This window comes from Artemia sp. Qi Xiang Cuo, chromosome 1 (genome assembly GCF_049724085.1).
Source record: "Artemia sp. Qi Xiang Cuo chromosome 1, ASM4972408v1, whole genome shotgun sequence".
Lineage (NCBI taxonomy): Eukaryota > Metazoa > Arthropoda > Branchiopoda > Anostraca > Artemiidae > Artemia > Artemia sp. Qi Xiang Cuo.
The window spans coordinates 14,550,657-14,569,740 of NC_142794.1; the positions used below are offsets into that span (position 1 = coordinate 14,550,657).

The window sequence follows — 19,084 nt, forward strand, 5'->3', positions numbered from 1 at the left end:
TTTTATCATGGAAACTTAAGGAGAACTGATAAATCAGTTCAACTGACTCAGGATGAAACTGATTTATACTGGAAACTCGAAGAGACTATACTGTGAGATTCCCCACACATTATTCGAGAATGACGCTGGCAGAAGCAAAGGATTTTTTTTTTAAGATAAAGATTAAACAGGGGAATTTGCTGGAAGAGCAACATTATTATAAGTAACATTATTTTAACTATTTTTAAAACAAAATTAATTTTTACGAAAACTCCATTTTTTTATAACCATAGGGTAATAAATTTTGTTAACATCACATCTTGCACACGAAGATACAAATAAGATTTCATTTTTAACATTGTAAAGGCACGTAGATATAGTTTTAAAAAGGATTTCATGTTTAACATTGTTCATATAAAAGGCATTGAGATATAATTTTAAAAAGGATTTCATGTTTGACATTGTTCATATAAAAGGCACTGAGATATAATTCTAAAAAGGATTTCATTTTTGACATTGTTAATATAAAAGGCACTGAGATATAGTTTTAAAAAGGATTTCATTTTTAACATTGTTAATATAAAAGGCACTGAGATATAGTTTTAAAAAGGATTTCATGTTTGACATTGTTCATATAAAAGGCACTGAGATATAGTTTTAAAAAGGATTTCATGTTTAACATTGTTCATATAAAAGGCACTGAGATATAGTTCTAAAAAGGATTTCATTTTTGACATTGTTAATAGTAAAAGGCACTTAGATATAGTTTTAAAACGGATTTCATTTTTAACATTGTAAAAGGCACGTAGATATAGTTGAATTTGAACTAGAATTATTCCTGGAAATTATAAGATAAATTATTTTTATTTCATCTCTCATTCTGAAGTTCCTTATCTAATCAGCGTTAATCGAGTAGCGTTGACTAAATACAGAGACATCTTTATACTGTAAGTATTATTACTTTTTTTCGGCTATTCCGTATAGAAGGGGTGATCTTAAAAACCTCGAAATGAAATCTTTCGATTACAGAAATTTCTTGGTCTCCTTTTAAAGAGCCCAAAGAGATTGGAAGATAGTACCCCCTTCTGTACAGTTAATTACCCTTCGGAACGACATTAGCCTCCCTCCCATGATGTTGAATTACAGCATTCAGATAGCCATTTCGCTCAGAATTAAAGAAAGTTTGAAAATGTGTGCTCTTAAGGGACCGGAATGGAACGCAAAAGGCGCAAAGGCCCAGGAGAAAGGGCTCCAGATGACTCAATTGGTATATCCTTCACTGATTTATTTCAGGGCATGTTGCACTTTTCTAAGTGGCTAGGTGAACATTTTACACTTAGTTGAAAATAAGGTTTTCAACTTGTTTAATGTAAAGTGAAGAAGGGATTGTAGATGTTGATGCACAAACAAGCTAAGTCATGTAACAGTGCGAAAAGCGAAAAGCTTTGGTAAGCTAAACAATCGTACAAGGGCCAAAGATCCGGATGAAGTGATGGTCATATTCAAAGTTCGCCACCCGATTCAAGAGAGGGTCATTGACCAAGGGCCCAAAACCAGCCCGAGAAAAACGAGGGCCAAAGACTTGGAGTCGACCTTGGTAAAGCGATGGCCGTGTTCCGAGGAGAAGGCCCAAGCTGCTGATGTTAGCAAGTGAAGTATGCGTAAGGAGGGTGAAACAATCTCTCGGTCCGTAAATCGGGTCTCTTGCGTGCTTGCTTTGTGCTTTTCAATTTTGCCTGTACTATTTTTTTTCATTGATTTAAAAATTAAATTTTTAATGAGAGTACTTAAAAGGTTTTTCACATTTATCTTCATTTTTTTTTAGATTACAGAGAAGTGATGTATTTTACTTGATCCAAAAGCACAGACTATTCAAGGCGGCTCTTTCAAAGGTATCAGAACTTATGGACTTAGACCCCAGTCAAACAGTGACGTTACTTACTGATAATATTGATTTATTCCCTGTGGAAGTGATTGTGTCGAAACTATCAAACCAAACGCATTTGCTCTTTCTTGTAAGTAAATCTTCTTTGATTTTCTTTCAATATAAATATTGATCAGTTTAACAGCATTCAATGTTGCATGAAGTCAAGAGCTAAAGGGCTTAACTTCTAAGCCAAGGGGAAAGCTATTTCATCTCGGATATTATTTATAAAATTTGAAAAATACTCGTGTGATTTTTCACCAGAAGGAGAGCTGAGGGAAAGACAGTTAATGGCTGTTAGAAGGGGGGAGGTATAAGTAGATGAAACCAACAGAAATTAAATCTAGGGATAAACTGGAACATGCCTGGGGCTTATCAAAGATAAGCGTTCCTTAAACTCAATGCAGTGTCTTTTGAAAGGACTATATTTATTGTTTAAACAACTCGGGAAAATATTGGAAAACACAGTCAAAGGGGTACTTGGTTAAAATACCAAGAACATCAAAATATGACATTTTAGCTCCCTGCGCCCATTTCAGTTGGATTTATGGTCTTTCCTGGACCCATATTCATATCTGAAAACTGCAGTTTCCTAAAAAATTGTTGTTTTTTTATTATTTAAAAATTTTGATTTTTTTAGCTGCACTAATTTTTGTCAGTGTTGCCACGTTGAACCGTAAAAATAAACTACCCACATTAATCGGTTTAGTTTGATCGCATTTTTCACCAATAAATTTCAAATATTAACAGCCTATTAATGCCCAAATACAGAGAAGGTTTTAATTGGAAGCTACACCTTTCTTAGGCTGTTCGTTGCCATGTGTTTTTAGACTAATTTTTTGGCTGTTTTTTGCTGATTCTCAATACACGTTTTTTCTTTTTTAGCAGTCACTACTTCCACTAACTGAATAACTGGATGTGAAGGTCTTTTTCATTAAAAATTAAATTCCTGATTTTTTTTTCCTGATTTTTCCTGATTTCCTGATTTTTCCTAAGATATATGTGGCTATGTTAGTTTGCACCTAACCAATTCAACCAATCAGATTTCATTTTCATGGTCTTGAGTACTTAAAGTTTTATAAAAATAAATTAGAGAAGAAAAATCAGATAAGAAAAAAGTAGAGAAGAAAAAGAAGAGTTGGAAGAAACGCAGAACGAATTTGACTTAGGTAATAAAAATAAAGATTAAAATAATAGATAATAAGGATAATAAAAATAATAATAAAGGAATAATAACAGTTATAAAACAATACCAATAAAATATAATAAAATAATGACGAAATAATGATTATAACAGAACAATAATAACAACAAAATAATATTAAAAATAAGAAAAATAATAAAGAATAAAGTAGGTAGAAAACGAGTAAATTTTCCCTTTTTGCTCTATAGTAATTCCAGCTTACCTTATAAAATCTTCTTAATTTCCAGTATTTAGATGCCCTCTATCAGCGCGACAGTCGAGATTTCAGTCGGCCTTACCACAACGACCTTCTAAATTTGTATGCTGAATTTGGACGTGGAAAGTTACTGCGATTTCTGAAGACTTCAGACTTTTACTCAATACCAAATGCTTTGGACATTTTGAAAGAAAAGGATTTTGTTCCAGAGCTTATATATATTTTGGGTAATTATCTGTATTCGACCATATTTTAATTTAAGTTTTAATATTTTATAAAATATAATATTTATTTTATTTATTTTTTTATTATTTTTTATTTCAATTATTTTTTTAATTATTTTATTTCTTTTTAATTATTTTTTTATTGATACTTTATAAAAATAATATCATAATAATATTTTATGATTTAATATTTTAATAAAAGAATTTTAGTAAAATTCTAAGGAGTAAACTACTACAATTATAGCTTTCATTAACAATGATCACACAAACTTTCTAGTTTAAAGGCCCATTTGAAGGGTAATGCGTAAATATATATATATATATATATATATATATATATATATATATATATATATATATATATATATATATATATATATATATATATATATATATATATATATATATATATATATATATATATATATATATATATATATATATATATATATATATATTTTTTTTTTTTTTTTTTTTTTTTTTTTTTTTTTTTTTTTTTTTTTTTTTTTTTTTTTTTTTTTTTTTTTTTTTTTTTTTTTTTTTTTTTTTTTTTTTTTTTTTTTTTTTTTTTTTTTTTTTTTTTTTTTTTTTTTTTTTTTTTTTTTTTTTTTTTTTTTTTTTTTTTTTTATATATATATATATATATATATATATATATATATATATATATATATATATATATATATATATATATATATATATATATATATATATATATATATATATATATATATATATATATATATATATATATATATATATATATATATATATATATATATATATATATATATATATATATATATATATATATATATATATATATATATATATATATATATATATATATATATATATAAAGGTATAAGAAATATACCTTTCGGTATATTTCAGTAAACGTTTTGGCCATCATCTTTAATCTTGTTTGAAGTTTGGATGATTGTACCAAGTTTATCCGTGGATCATACTTTTTATTTTATGAAAATTTTCTCCCCTGAATTTTTCATGACATCCTCCTCCTATATTTGATTTTTCCTGATTCTACTTTTAATTTTGGATATTCCCCTCTAAAACCAATATCTTTAATTTAATCCATTTGATTTATGCCTGTTGGTTTTTTTTGTCTCCGTTTGAGCGTCCTCCGTTTGAATACGCCTATTTCCTTTGCTTCTAGATCGTATGGGGAATATCCGTGAAGCAATAGATATGATAGTGACAAGACTTCGGGATATTGACCAAGCTATTGAATTTTGCCAAAGACATGATGATAGAGAATTATGGGACCAGCTACTAGGATATGCAACTGATAACCCTGACTTTGTGTTAGCAATATTACACAAGACTGGAACCAAAATAGACCCGAAGAGTCTGATTGAGAGAATTAGACCCAAAACCGAAATCCCTGGTCTGAGGAATGTTCTCGTCGAGATTCTGCGTGATTTTTCAATACAGGTTAGAAAAAGTATTTTTTTCACTTATTTAAGAATACCTCTCCGGTGGGGGGGGGGGGGCTTACAGCCTAGGTGTCAAAATATTTCGTCGTGAGTTGTTAAATATAAATCCAATTTCTTTTGAATTTAGAGTGGAAAACTTGTAATCCGTGGTCTTCCTGCTAATTAAATGAAATTTAAAGATGTTAAAAACTAAAATGGGAGAGACATACTACAAAAAGGAAAGAAGAAATTTTCCAGAGCTGGGCATTGGAAAAGCAAACCTTCCCTCGTGTTAGAAAAACGAAGCATTTTCCTTGCTATTTTGTGGTAGACAAGTGACTTTATTTTCGTTTTTTGTTTTTTATTCTAGATATTAGTTATATTTTAGTTTCCTCCAAATTTAAAGTTAAAAAAAATAAAAATAATAAGTTCCCGCGCTGTTTTAAAGTCAACGGTGAACTTTTCCTTTTCCTTGGGACAATATTCGTGGGATTTCCCTTATTTTTTTATCTCTCTTTACAGATATATTTTGCTACAATTTAAAATAATTTAAAATCCTATGAAACAAGTTTCTAAATGACTTTGATAATATCTTTATTTTTGTTTCGTTGTAAGTCCAAGGGCTTGTGTAGAATCCTGTCTTCTCTCGGGATTTCTCATCGCAGCAATGTGGGCTCCTTAATCGGCCATTAAATAACTTTTTGCCTTTCATTTTTCTATTTAGCCACCTTCCATTCATTTTTCACCATCCATTCATTTCCATTCATTCCATTCATTTCCATTCATTCCATTCATTCTATTCATTTCCATTAATTTCCATTCATTCCATTCATTTCCCTTCCTTCCATTCATTTTTCACCTTTCATTCATTTCCATTCATTCCATTCATTTCCCTTCCTTCCATTCATTTTTCACCTTTCATTCATTTCCATTCATTCCATTCATTTCCCTTCCTTCCATTCATTTTCACCTTTCATTCATTTCCATTCATTCCATTCATTTCCCTTCCTTCCATTCATTTTTCAACTTTCATTCATTTCCATTCATTCCATTCATTTCCTTTCCTTCCATTCATTTTTCACCTTTCATTCATTTCCATTCATTCCATTCATTTCCCTTCCTTCCATTCATTTTTCACCTTTCATTCATTTCCATTCATTCCATTCATTTCCTTCCTTCCATTCATTTTTCACCTTCCTTTCATTTCCATTCAGCTACCTTGTGGTATTCAGTTCCTGGTAGATGTGAAGTGCGAGACAGTTCCATGAGCTGCTCTTCGTGCCTTGTTAAATGGTAGCGAAAGTCCCTCACAAATGGTAAAATGGTAAAGTAGAGAAAGCTCCTCACAAGGAGGTATTTGGATGTATTTTTAAAAGACAGTCTTTGACACCGCCATGTCAGACGTAGCTTTCAGTGGTAGTAGGAGGTGTTTGGCACTGCTGTATCTCATCCTACTAGCCCTATTTGGTACCTTTAGAACCGTGTCTAATAAGCTGTGGGAGCCCCGCCACGTAGCAGCCACCCTTTTCGGTCTCCTGACTTGTAGGACTTATACAGCAGAACAAGCAGGCCTTGCAGGCTCGGTACAGCTGCATGGAAAAAAGACTTGTATTAACCTTTTTATTGCTGTCAATTTGCCCTACTATGCTTGATTGATAGTTGAATTCAGAGTTTTACTTGGAATATAACAGCAAAGTGGCTATTAGTGAATTAGGAACGCCTGGAATGATTGGTATGGCCAGTAAGGAACAATGCAACAGGGGGTAACCTGCTGTGACCTATCTAGGTTTTGTAGTCGAGAAGGTGTTTGAGTCCATAGAATGGATATATGATAATGCTAATCTAAAGATATTTTATGAAACATCAATATAATGAAATCTAATCATGAACTAATGAAAGATACGTTGAGATGGCTAGTGCACGTTCTGCAGATGAAGGATGACAGATTGCCGAAGATTGTCCTTTTTGGCCAACCGTTTAGGGCTGAACGGAAAGAAGGTCGTCCTCGTTTGGGGTGGGAGGATGTCATAAAGAAAGACTTAACGGAAATGGGAACTTCCTAGGAGAGTGTAAAGAGGGAGGTTTTAAATAAATTGGGATGGAGGAGGAGCGTGCGTAGCTGTGTTGGCCACAGGTGGCTTGATGGTACGGTGAGTTGTTAGTAGTAGTAGTAGTAATGATATTTTTAAACTAAGGATAATTTTTAGACTTCGGGTATTTTCCTTTAAACAAAAGCAATAAATCCTTCAGTTGACTTTCTGACTGTCTGGAGATTTGTGATTAGTCTCAATGGTTACATACTTATTAGAAAGGCCAGTTTATTTCGCTTAATCTCTTTTAGTTCTGTATATAGGAACTTGTCAGGGATGTGGTTGTCTAAGTAGGGTCCAACCCTCTCCCTCACTCTAGGTAGCACCTTTAAGTTGATCTCCATGGGGATTTCTATGGGAATCTCGTTTCCTCTGACGATATACTTTTCCTTGTTTATGTTTTATGTATTTTTGCTTTGATAATTACAAAATAATGGCAGAAATACAGGAATGTAAATTTCCGTTGATTCATTTAAGGAAATTTAAGTTCATTTTGAGAAAAGCAATGAAAAAAGAAAACAACTTTTGAAACTTTCCTGCATTTGAAGAAAGTCGTATACGCTGTATATTGTTGCGTGAAAAGGCTCTTACATGTCGTATATAGTATTATAGGGTGTTATGTGGTGTACTTCACTTAGGTAGCATTAACTCGTAGGATTAAGGCAATTCTGTTCATGTAGCTAGCTCAAGTGCAAATATGCCAAAGGAAGCCAGCTAATCAGCTAATTTAGGTAAGTCAATTTATATTTTTTATTATTCAGCATAGTATTTCAGTTACACTCCTCTTTTTCAGTTAATCAGTATTCAGTTATTTCCTCCCCCGTGGAAATTTTTTTCTGGAAATTTTCCCCACCCAATGTTTCAATGGAGGGTCTCTCCCGCATAAAATTCCCCCTCGGAGAATGTCTCTTGCGGAAAATTACAGCCCCCACGAAAATATCCCCCAGACAAAAAACATAAAATCGCGAATAAAGGAAGAAAACGAGGAGAATTAACAGCCAGTGAAAATTTTTTTAAAAAAATATGCAAATATTTCGGTCAAGACCTCCGCTTGACCGTCTTCAGTGCAGAATAAAACTGATAAAAATATAAAAACCAAACCTTAAAATAAAAACACAAAACTAACATTGGACGACCCTTTCTTAGTAACGGTGAAAGGGTAACTGAATACAAACACAAGTCTAAATGTCATTTCACAATTTTATTTTACGTAAAGCACTCTTAAAGGCTAATCGCTTTCCAGTTTGATTATTATCGGAGATTCTATTTGATTGCACAATATAATTTTGTGGAAATTCGTAAAAACAATCAGAAGTAATAATTTCATCATAAATGGGACTTAGAAAAGTTTCTCCAGTGTCTCTATTGTGAGCTACCTTTTGGTGAATGTGCTTTTTTATTTCAACTGCCTCCCTGAAAACTTGCGTGAGACCTTGGTTTTTGTATTTTTATCAGTTTTATTCTGCACAGAAGACGGTCAAGCGGAGGTCTTGACCGAAATATTTGCATAATTTTTCAAAAAAATTTTTACTGGCTGTTAATTCTCCTCGTTTTCTTCCTTTCTTCGTGATTTTATGTTTTATCATGATTAGCTAGTGTGATCTCAGAAATTATTTACGACTAGCTTACGGGGAGTTTTTGACCAAGTCTGTTCTTAATTATTTTGATTTGTCTAAAAAACGCGCCAACCTTATTAATCAACAAGAAATTTTACAGCATTGTAGAGTAAATTGAATTCTTGTGAATTCTCTTCGTTTCCGTCTAAACCTATTTACACACTCCGAAAGGCAATTTAGTGATAGGGTTGGTTTTCAGTTTTTAATTCACATTTTAAAAGACCAAAAAAACGACGTTTTTTTCTTAGTAATACAATTTAAAAAACTCGACATTTTTTACAGCAAAACCTTTCACCGACAGATTTTCAGCAGATTTCTAGAATAGCTCAGAATACTTCCGCCACGACTTTTGTATGGCTAAGGCTCGTTTATCAGAAAAGTTTGAAAAATTAGAATACGAAAAATTTCAGAATTCCAGATGTTTTCTTCCTAGATATTGTCCTAGTCCGGCCATTGAGAACCTATCTTCTAAAGTTCTTACTCCGGAAGAAACCCATGTTTTGTCTAAGGGACCTAAATTTTGCCTACCTCAAACACAAGTGAATTTCTCACAGAGAGAGTCTCCAATGTGGAGGCGGGTATATTTGGTTCACGTGGTGCTGTGGAAAATCCAGATTTACTTCGAGGAGAGGTGGTTATATTCTGGATTTCATTCCATATTCCTCAAGGTCGAAAAATTAGGAAACACAAATTCTCAAAAATTTAAGAAAAGACCCACACATCATTATCACCAGGGCTGATAAAGGAAATAAAATTGTTATCCTTGATAAAACTTCATATAATAAAAAAGTTACTGATATTTTATCCGCCACCCATACTTACAAGCCCATAGATTCAGACCCCACCCTTAAGTTCACCCCTTTAGTACGAAAGGAGCTAAGAATTTTGCAAACTGAAAGACTTATTACTCCACAAATGCATAAATTATTTTATCCTAAAGGTTATTCCGCTCCCAAATTTTACGGGCTCCCAAAAATCCACAAAGATGGAGTTCCTCTACGCCCAATTGTGGCTTCTTATAGCTCTCCGACTGCCAGATTGGGGAAATGGTTGTCGACACTTTTTCGCCCCCTTATGCAAACGCAAACTTCATACATAAGATATTTAGTTCACCTTGTTGAAAAATTAAACTACATTGAAATAAAAAAAGATACAATTTTGGCCAATTTCGATGCCATTCCTATGTATACGTCTTGCGATATTAAAAAATGTGAACTAGCTCTTCAAAGGAAATTAGAAGATGATATTGATCAAATGGACTACAAAACACTGGATATAGAAACTATTATGCGTCTCGTCCGTCTTTGCAATAGTTCCTCCTCATATTTCCGATATAATAATCAATTTTACACCCAAATCAGGGGTCTACCCATGGTTACAAGTCTTACACCATTGTTGGCAATTTTTTATATGAAATTAATTGAAGCCTCTGCTCTGAAAAATTTTCCTATGAAACACCGGTTCTGGGGTCGGTTTGTGGATGATGTTATGTCTGTGTGGGAGCATCGAGGGGAGTCTCTCAACTCCTTCTTAACTCATCTAAACACTTTGGACTCTAACCTTCAGTTCACTTTAGAGCTAGAACATAAACACAAAGTTCCTATCCTTGATGTCTTAATTTTTGATAAGTGTCCTGGACTTGAATTTTCTATTTATAGAAAGCCTACTCGTAATCATAGTTGTTAGTATTTTCTCTTAAACCACTCTCTCTGCTTAAAAAGAGGAGTTTTTATTTCTTTGGTTGACCGAGTAATAAGAATATGCTCAGAGCCTCACATAGTTTCAGAATTGAACTGTATTAAGGACATTTTATTTTGTAATGGCTACCCTATAAAAATACTTGAGACTATTATAGACAAAAGACGAAAAAAGGCAGAAAAGAATGCATCAAATCCACAAACCCCAACAGATACCGTCCCATTGGTGGATGATAAGAAACTTTTCACTGTTCTACCCTACATTCCAAAATTGAGTGACAAATAGAAAAGAATCCTTAAAAATCATAAACTTAATGTCGCCTTTAGAAATTCAAATATTATACAGAACTTTGTCAACAACAGCAAAGATAAAACGAGCCCCATTCTGGGTAGTGGTGATTATAGAATTCCTTGTTCTTGTGGCTGTTTTTATGTTGGTAGAACCCAACAGCAATTGGGAGAGAGGTTATCTGAACATAGGTCCTCAATCGACAAGGCCATGAGGTTACGCCAAAGGCGTCAGGTTTTTGATTCAGCCTTGGCGCAACATGTGTATGAGAGTCCACACCATTTCATTTTGTTTGACGAAACCTCCATTGTTGCCCCTATTGTAGGTCTGACGCAGGTTTTTAGGTAGGCAGTTGAAATAGAAAAGCACATTTACCAAAAGTTAGATCTCAATAGAGACACTGGAGAAACCTTTCTAAGTCCCATTTATGAGGAAATAATTAGTTCTGATCGTCTTTACGTACATCCACAAAATTATATTGTGCAATCAAATAGATTCTCCGATTATAATCAAACTGGAAAGCGGTTAGCCTTTAAGAGTGCTTTACGTAAAATGAAATTGTGAAATGCCATTTAGACTTGTGTTTTTTATTCAGTTACCCTTTCACCGTTACTAAGAAAGGGTCATACAATTTTAGTTTTGTGTTTTTATTTAAGGTTTGGTTTTTATATTTTTATCAGTTTTATTCTGCACTGAAGACGGTCAAGCGGAGGTCTTGACCGAAATAGCTGCATAATTTTTCAAAGTCTTTTTTCACTGGCTGTTAATTGTCCTCGTTTTCTTCCTTTCTTCGCGATTTTATGTTTTATCATGATTAGCCAGTGTGGTCTCAGAAATTATTTATCCCCCAGACAACTTTAACTCCTTTGAAAATTTTACCTGGGCTATTTCCCCGTAATATCTCTGAATATAAAATTGAATTGGCAAAGATAAAGTAGGTCAAATAAATGAATTTCGTATAAGAATTCTGGTAAATTCCCCGTGTATAGTTTCCCTTTGAAAGTTCATTCCCAGAAGCTTTCCTATTCACGGAAAGTTCTCCCCTTGGAAAATATCCCCGCTGAAAATTCCTCCCACAGAAAAATCACCCGCCCCCAAAAATGTCTTTACTTCCCAATAACAAATTCTATATGTTAGCACTGGACAAATTTCATAGCTTACAACCCTTTCCCCAGGGACTTGCAGGGCTGTGTCATCCCCAGAGGCATGATACTTGACCTTTCAACTATGCTGATCAAAATGGCTATCTCAAAATTTTGATCGGATGACTTTGGGAAAAAAGGAACGTGAGAGGCATGGCAAATCTAGAGAGGGAGGGCAAATCTAGTTGCCCTCCGATTGTTCTGGTCGCAAAATGGAGAACTAGAAATGTAATTTCGGTTTGAGCAAGCCCTCTTCTCGTCTTATATGACCATTGGTTCGATACGATCACCCTGGCAAAAAAAAAAACAAAAAAAAAAACAACAAAACTAATAAAAATGCATCTGTCATCTTTCTTCTGGCAAAAATTACGAAATTTCACATTTTTGCAGGTGGAAGCTAGAAACCCTTGCAATACTATTTTATTGATATGCCAAATCTGATGGTGCGATTTTTATTAAGATGCTTTGACATTTTAGGGGCGTTTCCACTCTTTCTAAAAACAATCTCAATTCAAAATTTTCATACAGAATTTCTCAGATTCGCAGCTTTTGACGGATACATGAGACTTGATGAATTTCTATATCTGGGGTCGGCATAAAAAGCCAATTCTTTTGATGTATCTATGGTTATCGAGATTCCATGTTTAAGAGTTTCGGTTGTTATTGGGCCGAGTTGCTCTTTACTAACAGTTTGTTACCACGGACTATTTGATTAACTGATTAGGATTGGAATCCACTTTCAGACAGAACATTGGTGGCTAGCATGGACACTAATTTTATGACAAGTTCGTATAGGTATTTCTGAGACTCATATTACAAGACTTCCACGACTTGAGTGGATCAGACTTTCTGGAATTGAAGTCTCCCTGCTAAAAATTTTTAGAGCCGTGATAGATCCAGCTGCTGACGAAGCTTGCTTTGCATTGACTATTGAAACTCCCCACAAACTGGCTTGATTATGCAGTGACTGAATCACATGGACTGTGGTGGCACTTGCATCTGCTGATATAGATTCTAGCAAGGCCCAATACATGTCTCTTGCTATTTTACTCTCAACTTGGAGATGATCGTCATAGGTAATACACAGTTTCTAGAAACGTGAATTGAGGTATGTGGCAATTTTGACCTGACCTGGAGTGTGATCTGAACAAGGCCTATAAACTTAATATATATTTTATGTAGCCATGTCTTTTGGAGGTTCTGAGCAACATTTGAGAGTCCTCCCACACTAAACGTAGTTGAGAACAGGCATTTGTCAACTTATGGATACAACTGTGCATGCTGTCTATCAGCATATATGTGTCAGTGGATTTAATACATCATTCTTCTTCTCGGCCATTTGCGAAACTATTTTCTATGCTGGATATTTTCTGCTGGACGTTCACCGGTAGATACCAGAAAAAGCGAAAATAATATCGTTTTCGATATCGATATTTAGGTTTTGATATTCTATATCGATATTTGGTGCGATGTATCTATATCTAATGTCGCCCAACACTAATTTTTGAAACCGAAGCTTCTGCAAAACATCAGAAGCTTTTCCTGGGGGTGGGGGGTGGGGTTAAACAAGCTAAAACTGATTTTTAGACATTGCTTTGTAGTTTTTTTTATTTGAAAAGATCCTTCTGAAAAATCTCGCATACGGGGGACTAAAACAATGCCAGATTATACAAATAGCTGTTCCCGTGAACTTATTAAAACCTTACTCCTTCTTTGCTGTCAAACATTGGGTATGTTAGCTACGCTTTTTTTTTTTTTTTTGTACAATGTTAATCTTTTGTATTTACTTCTTTTTCTAGATTGAATTAGAAGAAAACTGTCAGAAAGTGTTAGTTGGTGACTGTTTCAATCTTCAGGAAAAGTTGATGAATCTTCAGAAGTCTAGTCTCTGCATTGAAGGTAAAAGCACAGATTATGGGAAATAATATAAACGGAAGTTAGCCCAATTGCCGAACAGAAAAATCCCCGACGCTATCTTGCGTTTGGTGAATTTGTTTGACCCAAAACTGCAGTATACTTGTCTTTTCACGTGCTTTAAAACACAGGGGAGAGTAAAGAAAGAATAGTTCTATCCCCAGTAGGCCTACCAGACTAAAGTTGACCAGCCTGCTTAACCTCCCAAGATTTTCCCAAGCTAACGTAGGCCTAGGTTTTTCAGACTGAATTTTGTCTAAAATACACTTTAAAAAAAGAAGCTAATTACTGATGACTTACAGGGGAATTTCTGTTTTACTCCTATTGAATTTTAGCCTAATCGTATTAACCTAATTAACCTTATACCTTAAGTATATAAATATGAACATATTAACCGTAGGAAAATATATTTATCTTAATAAATCATATTAACTTTAAGTTAATCCTGTGTTAGATATCTGGTTATCTTTGATTATATCTACTTTTTTAATGAACTTGCCAGACGCTACACTGTAAGCTACTGTCACGTGTTTTCTTCAATTTTTCTTTAAGAGGATTTGAGAATTTCCATCAACGCCTTTGTAGATTTTTACTAAAAAGCAAAACTTCAACATTTTTGGATTAACATATTGATATTATAACATCACAACGTATTTACTCCAAAACCCTCCTTTTAGCATCACTCAACAAATATTGGAGGATCCCTGTTTTGATTTGTATAGGTAGTGTTTTTTAATGCAAAACTACGAATTTAAACATAAACCATATTCGTCTGCTTCGAAAAATTATGTAGGGCCTCCACCCTCCTTATAAGGGTAGGTAGGGTTACAAAGGCAGCACTTCAACTTTGAAGCAAACATATTTGAGATGCATGCATTTAAAAATGTTTTTTCAACATTTTCCTCTAAGTGTCCTTCAATAAATCATGGAGGATTCCTCCTCCCCTACGTTAGAGTATGTAGTGGGTCTTTAAATGCAAAACTTTAATTTTGGTTAATTTCTTTTTTGAAAGTAACTCTTTTTTAGTTTTCATTTATAAACCACTAGCATACCCGTCGCTTGTGGCTGCGATCTTCAAAGACAGAAAATTCAAGGACAATTTCCTTCCAAATATTGCCCTCAGAAAATATGGTTTTCAATCTCTACCTTTTTATGCTGAATTGTTGAAGTTCCATCTCTTGTTAAGTTTTCGTTCTCTTTGGGTAAAACCACAAACTATCTGGATTCTTTAATAGTTCCTGTAATAGGATCCTGTGATAGTTTGGGTAAAACCACAAACTATCTGGATCCTGTAATAGTTCCTGTAATAGGATCCTGTGATAGTTTGGGTAAAACCACAAACTATCTGGATCCTGTAATAGGATCCTGTGATAGTTTGGGTAAAAACACAAACTATCTGGATCCTGTAATAGTTCCTGTAATAGGATCCTGTGATAGTTTAGGTAAAGCCACAAACTATCTGGATCCTAGATAATTTCGGAGACCACACTGCCTTTCCATGACCATAAATAAAAGTTCATATAGGGATAAAACGTCGCTGTTTATGCGTTTTAGTCCAGCTTGTGGTTTTTATTCTAAATAGTCCTCCCCCCCCCCCCGATTCCCCGTATTTCTCCGGAAAAATAAGGGTCAAAAGGACATGATTTTTTTTTCAGGGTAATTTTTGATTAATAATAATTATTCAATGGAATTTTCTATTTTGAAGGATGTGCATACCCTAACGAATAAGAAGACCTCAAATCTACGGAAACTTCCAGAAATACTCCAGATCGATTAGAATTAAATTTGAATTCTAAATTATATGTTTAGAATGTACAAACAACAGCTCAATAGGAACAAATCCTTTGATTTGACAGTAAAACATCAAAAAAATTTTGGTTATATATTTCATCTGCTGATTAAGGCCACTGTATATGTGACCGAAATATCCAAAATTTTATGTGTTGTTTCACTGTCAAATTAAAAAAATTGCCCCTATTGAACTGTTATTTGTACGTCATGGAAAGGCAGTGTGGTCTTCGAAAATACCTGTATATATTTGGAAAGAAAATACTCGCGTGTGATGAGTTTGGTATTGAGAATGAATATGACTTTGACTTACTTGACTTTGACTTATCGCTCTTGCTCAGCAGGGTCGCCAGCGTAGAGGGAACTAGTTGACAGCGCTGTCAGTCTTCTCCAAGCAGCCCTGTCAAGGGCTAGGTACGGGGCCTCATTTGGATCGAAGTTGCGGTTGAAGAGGCGTTGATTTATAACATCAGCTCATCTGGTGCGCGGCCTCCCTTGAGGACGTTTACAGACAATCGAGGGATTGGAGTCCAATATGATCCTTGCAGGGGTAGTTGGCGGGAGGCGGAGTAAGTGGCCGTACCATCTTAGAGAACGAGCTTCTACATGGGAGGAGAGGTTCACCAACTTGAAGGTCCTCAGGATCTCAGTATTTCGGATGTTGTTATACCATTTGAAGCCTTCAAATTGACGTAGGTGTCTAGTTTGAATGACATAGACCTTTTTTAGCTGTGTCTGGGTTATTGGCCATGTCACAGAAGAGTACAGCATGATGCTTGAGACTGTGGCGTTGTAGATATGGGCTTTTGCAAGGCAACTAATTTGTGGTTTGTGGAAGACTACTCTCAGGAGCTGTCCAAATACAGAGTTCGCCTTGGCTGATCTGGCTGAGATTTCGGCGTCAAGTGTGCCATTTGATGATATTATTGATCCGAAATAAGTTAATTGCCTTACCACGTCAACAGTTTGGCCATTGATCACAACAGTTAAGGGTGACACCAATGCGGTCTTTTCTATGGGCAGTATCTTCGTTTTCTTCCAATTGATTTGCAGCCCAACTGCGGAGGCAGTGGCGGAGAGCGTCTCGAGTCTCGTTCAAAATGTGGTCGATGACGCAGTTAAACAGCTCAGGTGCAGTAGCACATCCTTGCCGTACACCATTGTTGATGGGGAAGGAAGAAGAAAGCTTGCCGTTAACAAGGATGGCCCTTTTTGTGCTGCGGTAGAGTTCTTTAAAGAGGCTGACTATCTTTGTTGGTAGGCCCGCAGCCTTCAAGGTTAGCCAAAGGGACTGCCTGTCAACAGTGTCAGAGGCAGAACGAAAGTCAATGAAAGCTATGTAAGCTTTCTTGTTGAATTCCAGTGTCTTCTCAACGATCTGTCTAACAGTATGAATCTGTTTCACGTTTCAACAGGAGCATTGCAAATAACTTTCCAGGAGCAGAGAGTAGGGCGATATCACGGTGGCTGCTGCAATCAGTCTTGCTGCCCTTGCGCTTAAACACTGGCACGATGATTCCTTTCTTCCAGTCTGACGGTATAATTTCAGTGCGCCTGATTACGCTGAACACTATCTGCAGCCAAGGTATCATTGCAGGGCCTCCCGTAGTAAGTATCTCTGAAGTGATGCCACAGGTGCCGGCTGCTTTATTGTTTTCAAGTTTCCTCACTCCCAAATTAATCTCCTTAGGAAAAAATTCGGCGCCGTCGGGGGCAGGGGTAGCTTCTGCAGCAGCGGCAATAAGCATTGGGTCAATGCAGTCGGGCAGATCTGAGTTTAGCAGCTTACTAAAGTGTTTCTCCCAGAGATCAACACATTGAGACTGATCGTATATAGTCTCTCCATTCACTGCTTTCAGGCTTGTGGATGTCATGGCATGTTGGCCAGTCATCTCTCGCAGGATCTTGAAAGTTGCGCCTATGTCTTTCTTTTGGGCAACTTGCTCGAGCTCAGCGGCTTTACCCACAATGAAGTCTTTGTTGTCCCTGTGGAGCAAGGAGTTTCGTAGTTTGTTGAGCTGTCTGTAGAGTGTCATATGAGAAAGATTAATTAAAGGCTTATTGAAAAGTGGCAATTGTTATTGAAAATTAATAAACCTTGTGCTTTATATGTACTTTTGGCATTTGAGAGAAGATTCCCTGTCCCCCGATTAGCATAAAGTGCAGATAATTTCAGAGACCACACTGCCTTTCCATGACGATAAATAAAAGTTCAAAGAGATATGAAATCCTTTTAATAGACAGTGTTTCACAAACAGTGATATAAATTCACAAAAAATACCAGATATTTCTATCTATCTATGTGACCGAAATATCTGGTATTTTTTGTGAATTTCTATCACTGTTTGTGAAACACTGTCTATTAAAAGAATTTTTATCCCTATTTGAACTTTTATTTATTATCTGGATCCTTAAAATTCCCATAGAATTCGGAAGTTAGATTTAAGACCAATTAGGCGGTGTCATTTGTGAGTATATTTCTTCTTTTCTGATAACAAACGTTTTGCTATCAGATCTTTGCTAATTATTAAATCAGCTTTCGTATTATTTACTAATCCTAAAGTTTCAGTCTCAAAATCTTGTGACAATTAGGTTTTTCCCTCCCGGTAGATTTTCTGAAAGATCTCCTCCCAGGGCCGTATCCAGGATTTTTGTTCAGGGGAGGTTTTACTAATTTTTGACTTTTTTGGGGGGGTTTTACTAATTTTTGACTCAGTTTTCGACTAATTTAATTGATTTTTACCTAGGTTTTACTAATTTTCGACTTATTTTCGAGTCGGTCAAAAATTTCGGGGGGGGGGGGTTCAAACCCGGTCCCCCCCCCCCCCCCTGGATACGGCCTTGTCTCCTCCCCTGCAAATATTTTGGATTTTGTGGCTTTGTGTGGCTCTTTATAGTGTTTTGACTCATGGAAGGGTGAAGGGGAGCTCAATTTTCCGACATTACTAAGTTTTATGTTTTTGAAAAGTCTATCCATTATAAAAACATAAAATGAGATCAACAATCCAACGAGTAAAACCGGACGCATTAATTCAAAAGATGTTTTGTGGTAATATTGGAAAAAAAAACTACACTCCATCCCTTCAATCGAAGTATTCATTGACTCAATTTGCTTTCTTTTATTTTATTCAGTTATTCTTTTTCCAAAATATGTTATACCCATTTTCTTAATCTCAGAGCTTTTTTTGGAGTTTTTTGAAAAATTGGAAATTGGAAAAAATTGGAGCTCTTGGTATCAATGCTGATTTTGACAAATTTTGGATCTAATCCTAATCTTCAGCTTAACTTTCATTAAATGTGAAAATATAATCACACTGCCCTCTAATGAGAAAAATTAATCATTTATTTCATTCGAAACTTTATATATTTGAGGGCAACCCCAAATAAAATGGAAAAAATAATAAATAAATAATAACATGATATAGTAAAATGATGAATAATAAAAAAAACAAGCATTATGAAGAATAAAATGAAATATTAAAAACTGAATAATTAAAAAGAACCTAAAGTTTAGCAGCTTAATTAGTTTTTTTTTAAAGCCAGAACCACAAATGGCTTACTGCTGACATGTAGAGTTATTTGTTAAAT

At 34.7% G+C, this 19,084-nt stretch overlaps 1 protein-coding gene across 2 annotated transcripts in view; it reads left to right on the forward strand.

Moving 5' to 3' along the window:
• lt (vacuolar protein sorting-associated protein light) overlaps positions 1-19,084 on the forward strand; it is a 111,783-nt gene that overhangs the window by 79,175 nt on the left and 13,524 nt on the right. For both annotated transcript variants that reach the window (XM_089093683.1, XM_089093694.1), the window contains exons 12-15: positions 1,805-1,994; positions 3,335-3,530; positions 4,702-4,979; positions 13,594-13,693. In XM_089093683.1, the coding sequence (XP_088949809.1) occupies positions 1,805-1,994; positions 3,335-3,530; positions 4,702-4,979; positions 13,594-13,693 (764 nt within the window). The remainder of the gene's footprint in view (positions 1-1,804; positions 1,995-3,334; positions 3,531-4,701; positions 4,980-13,593; positions 13,694-19,084) is intronic.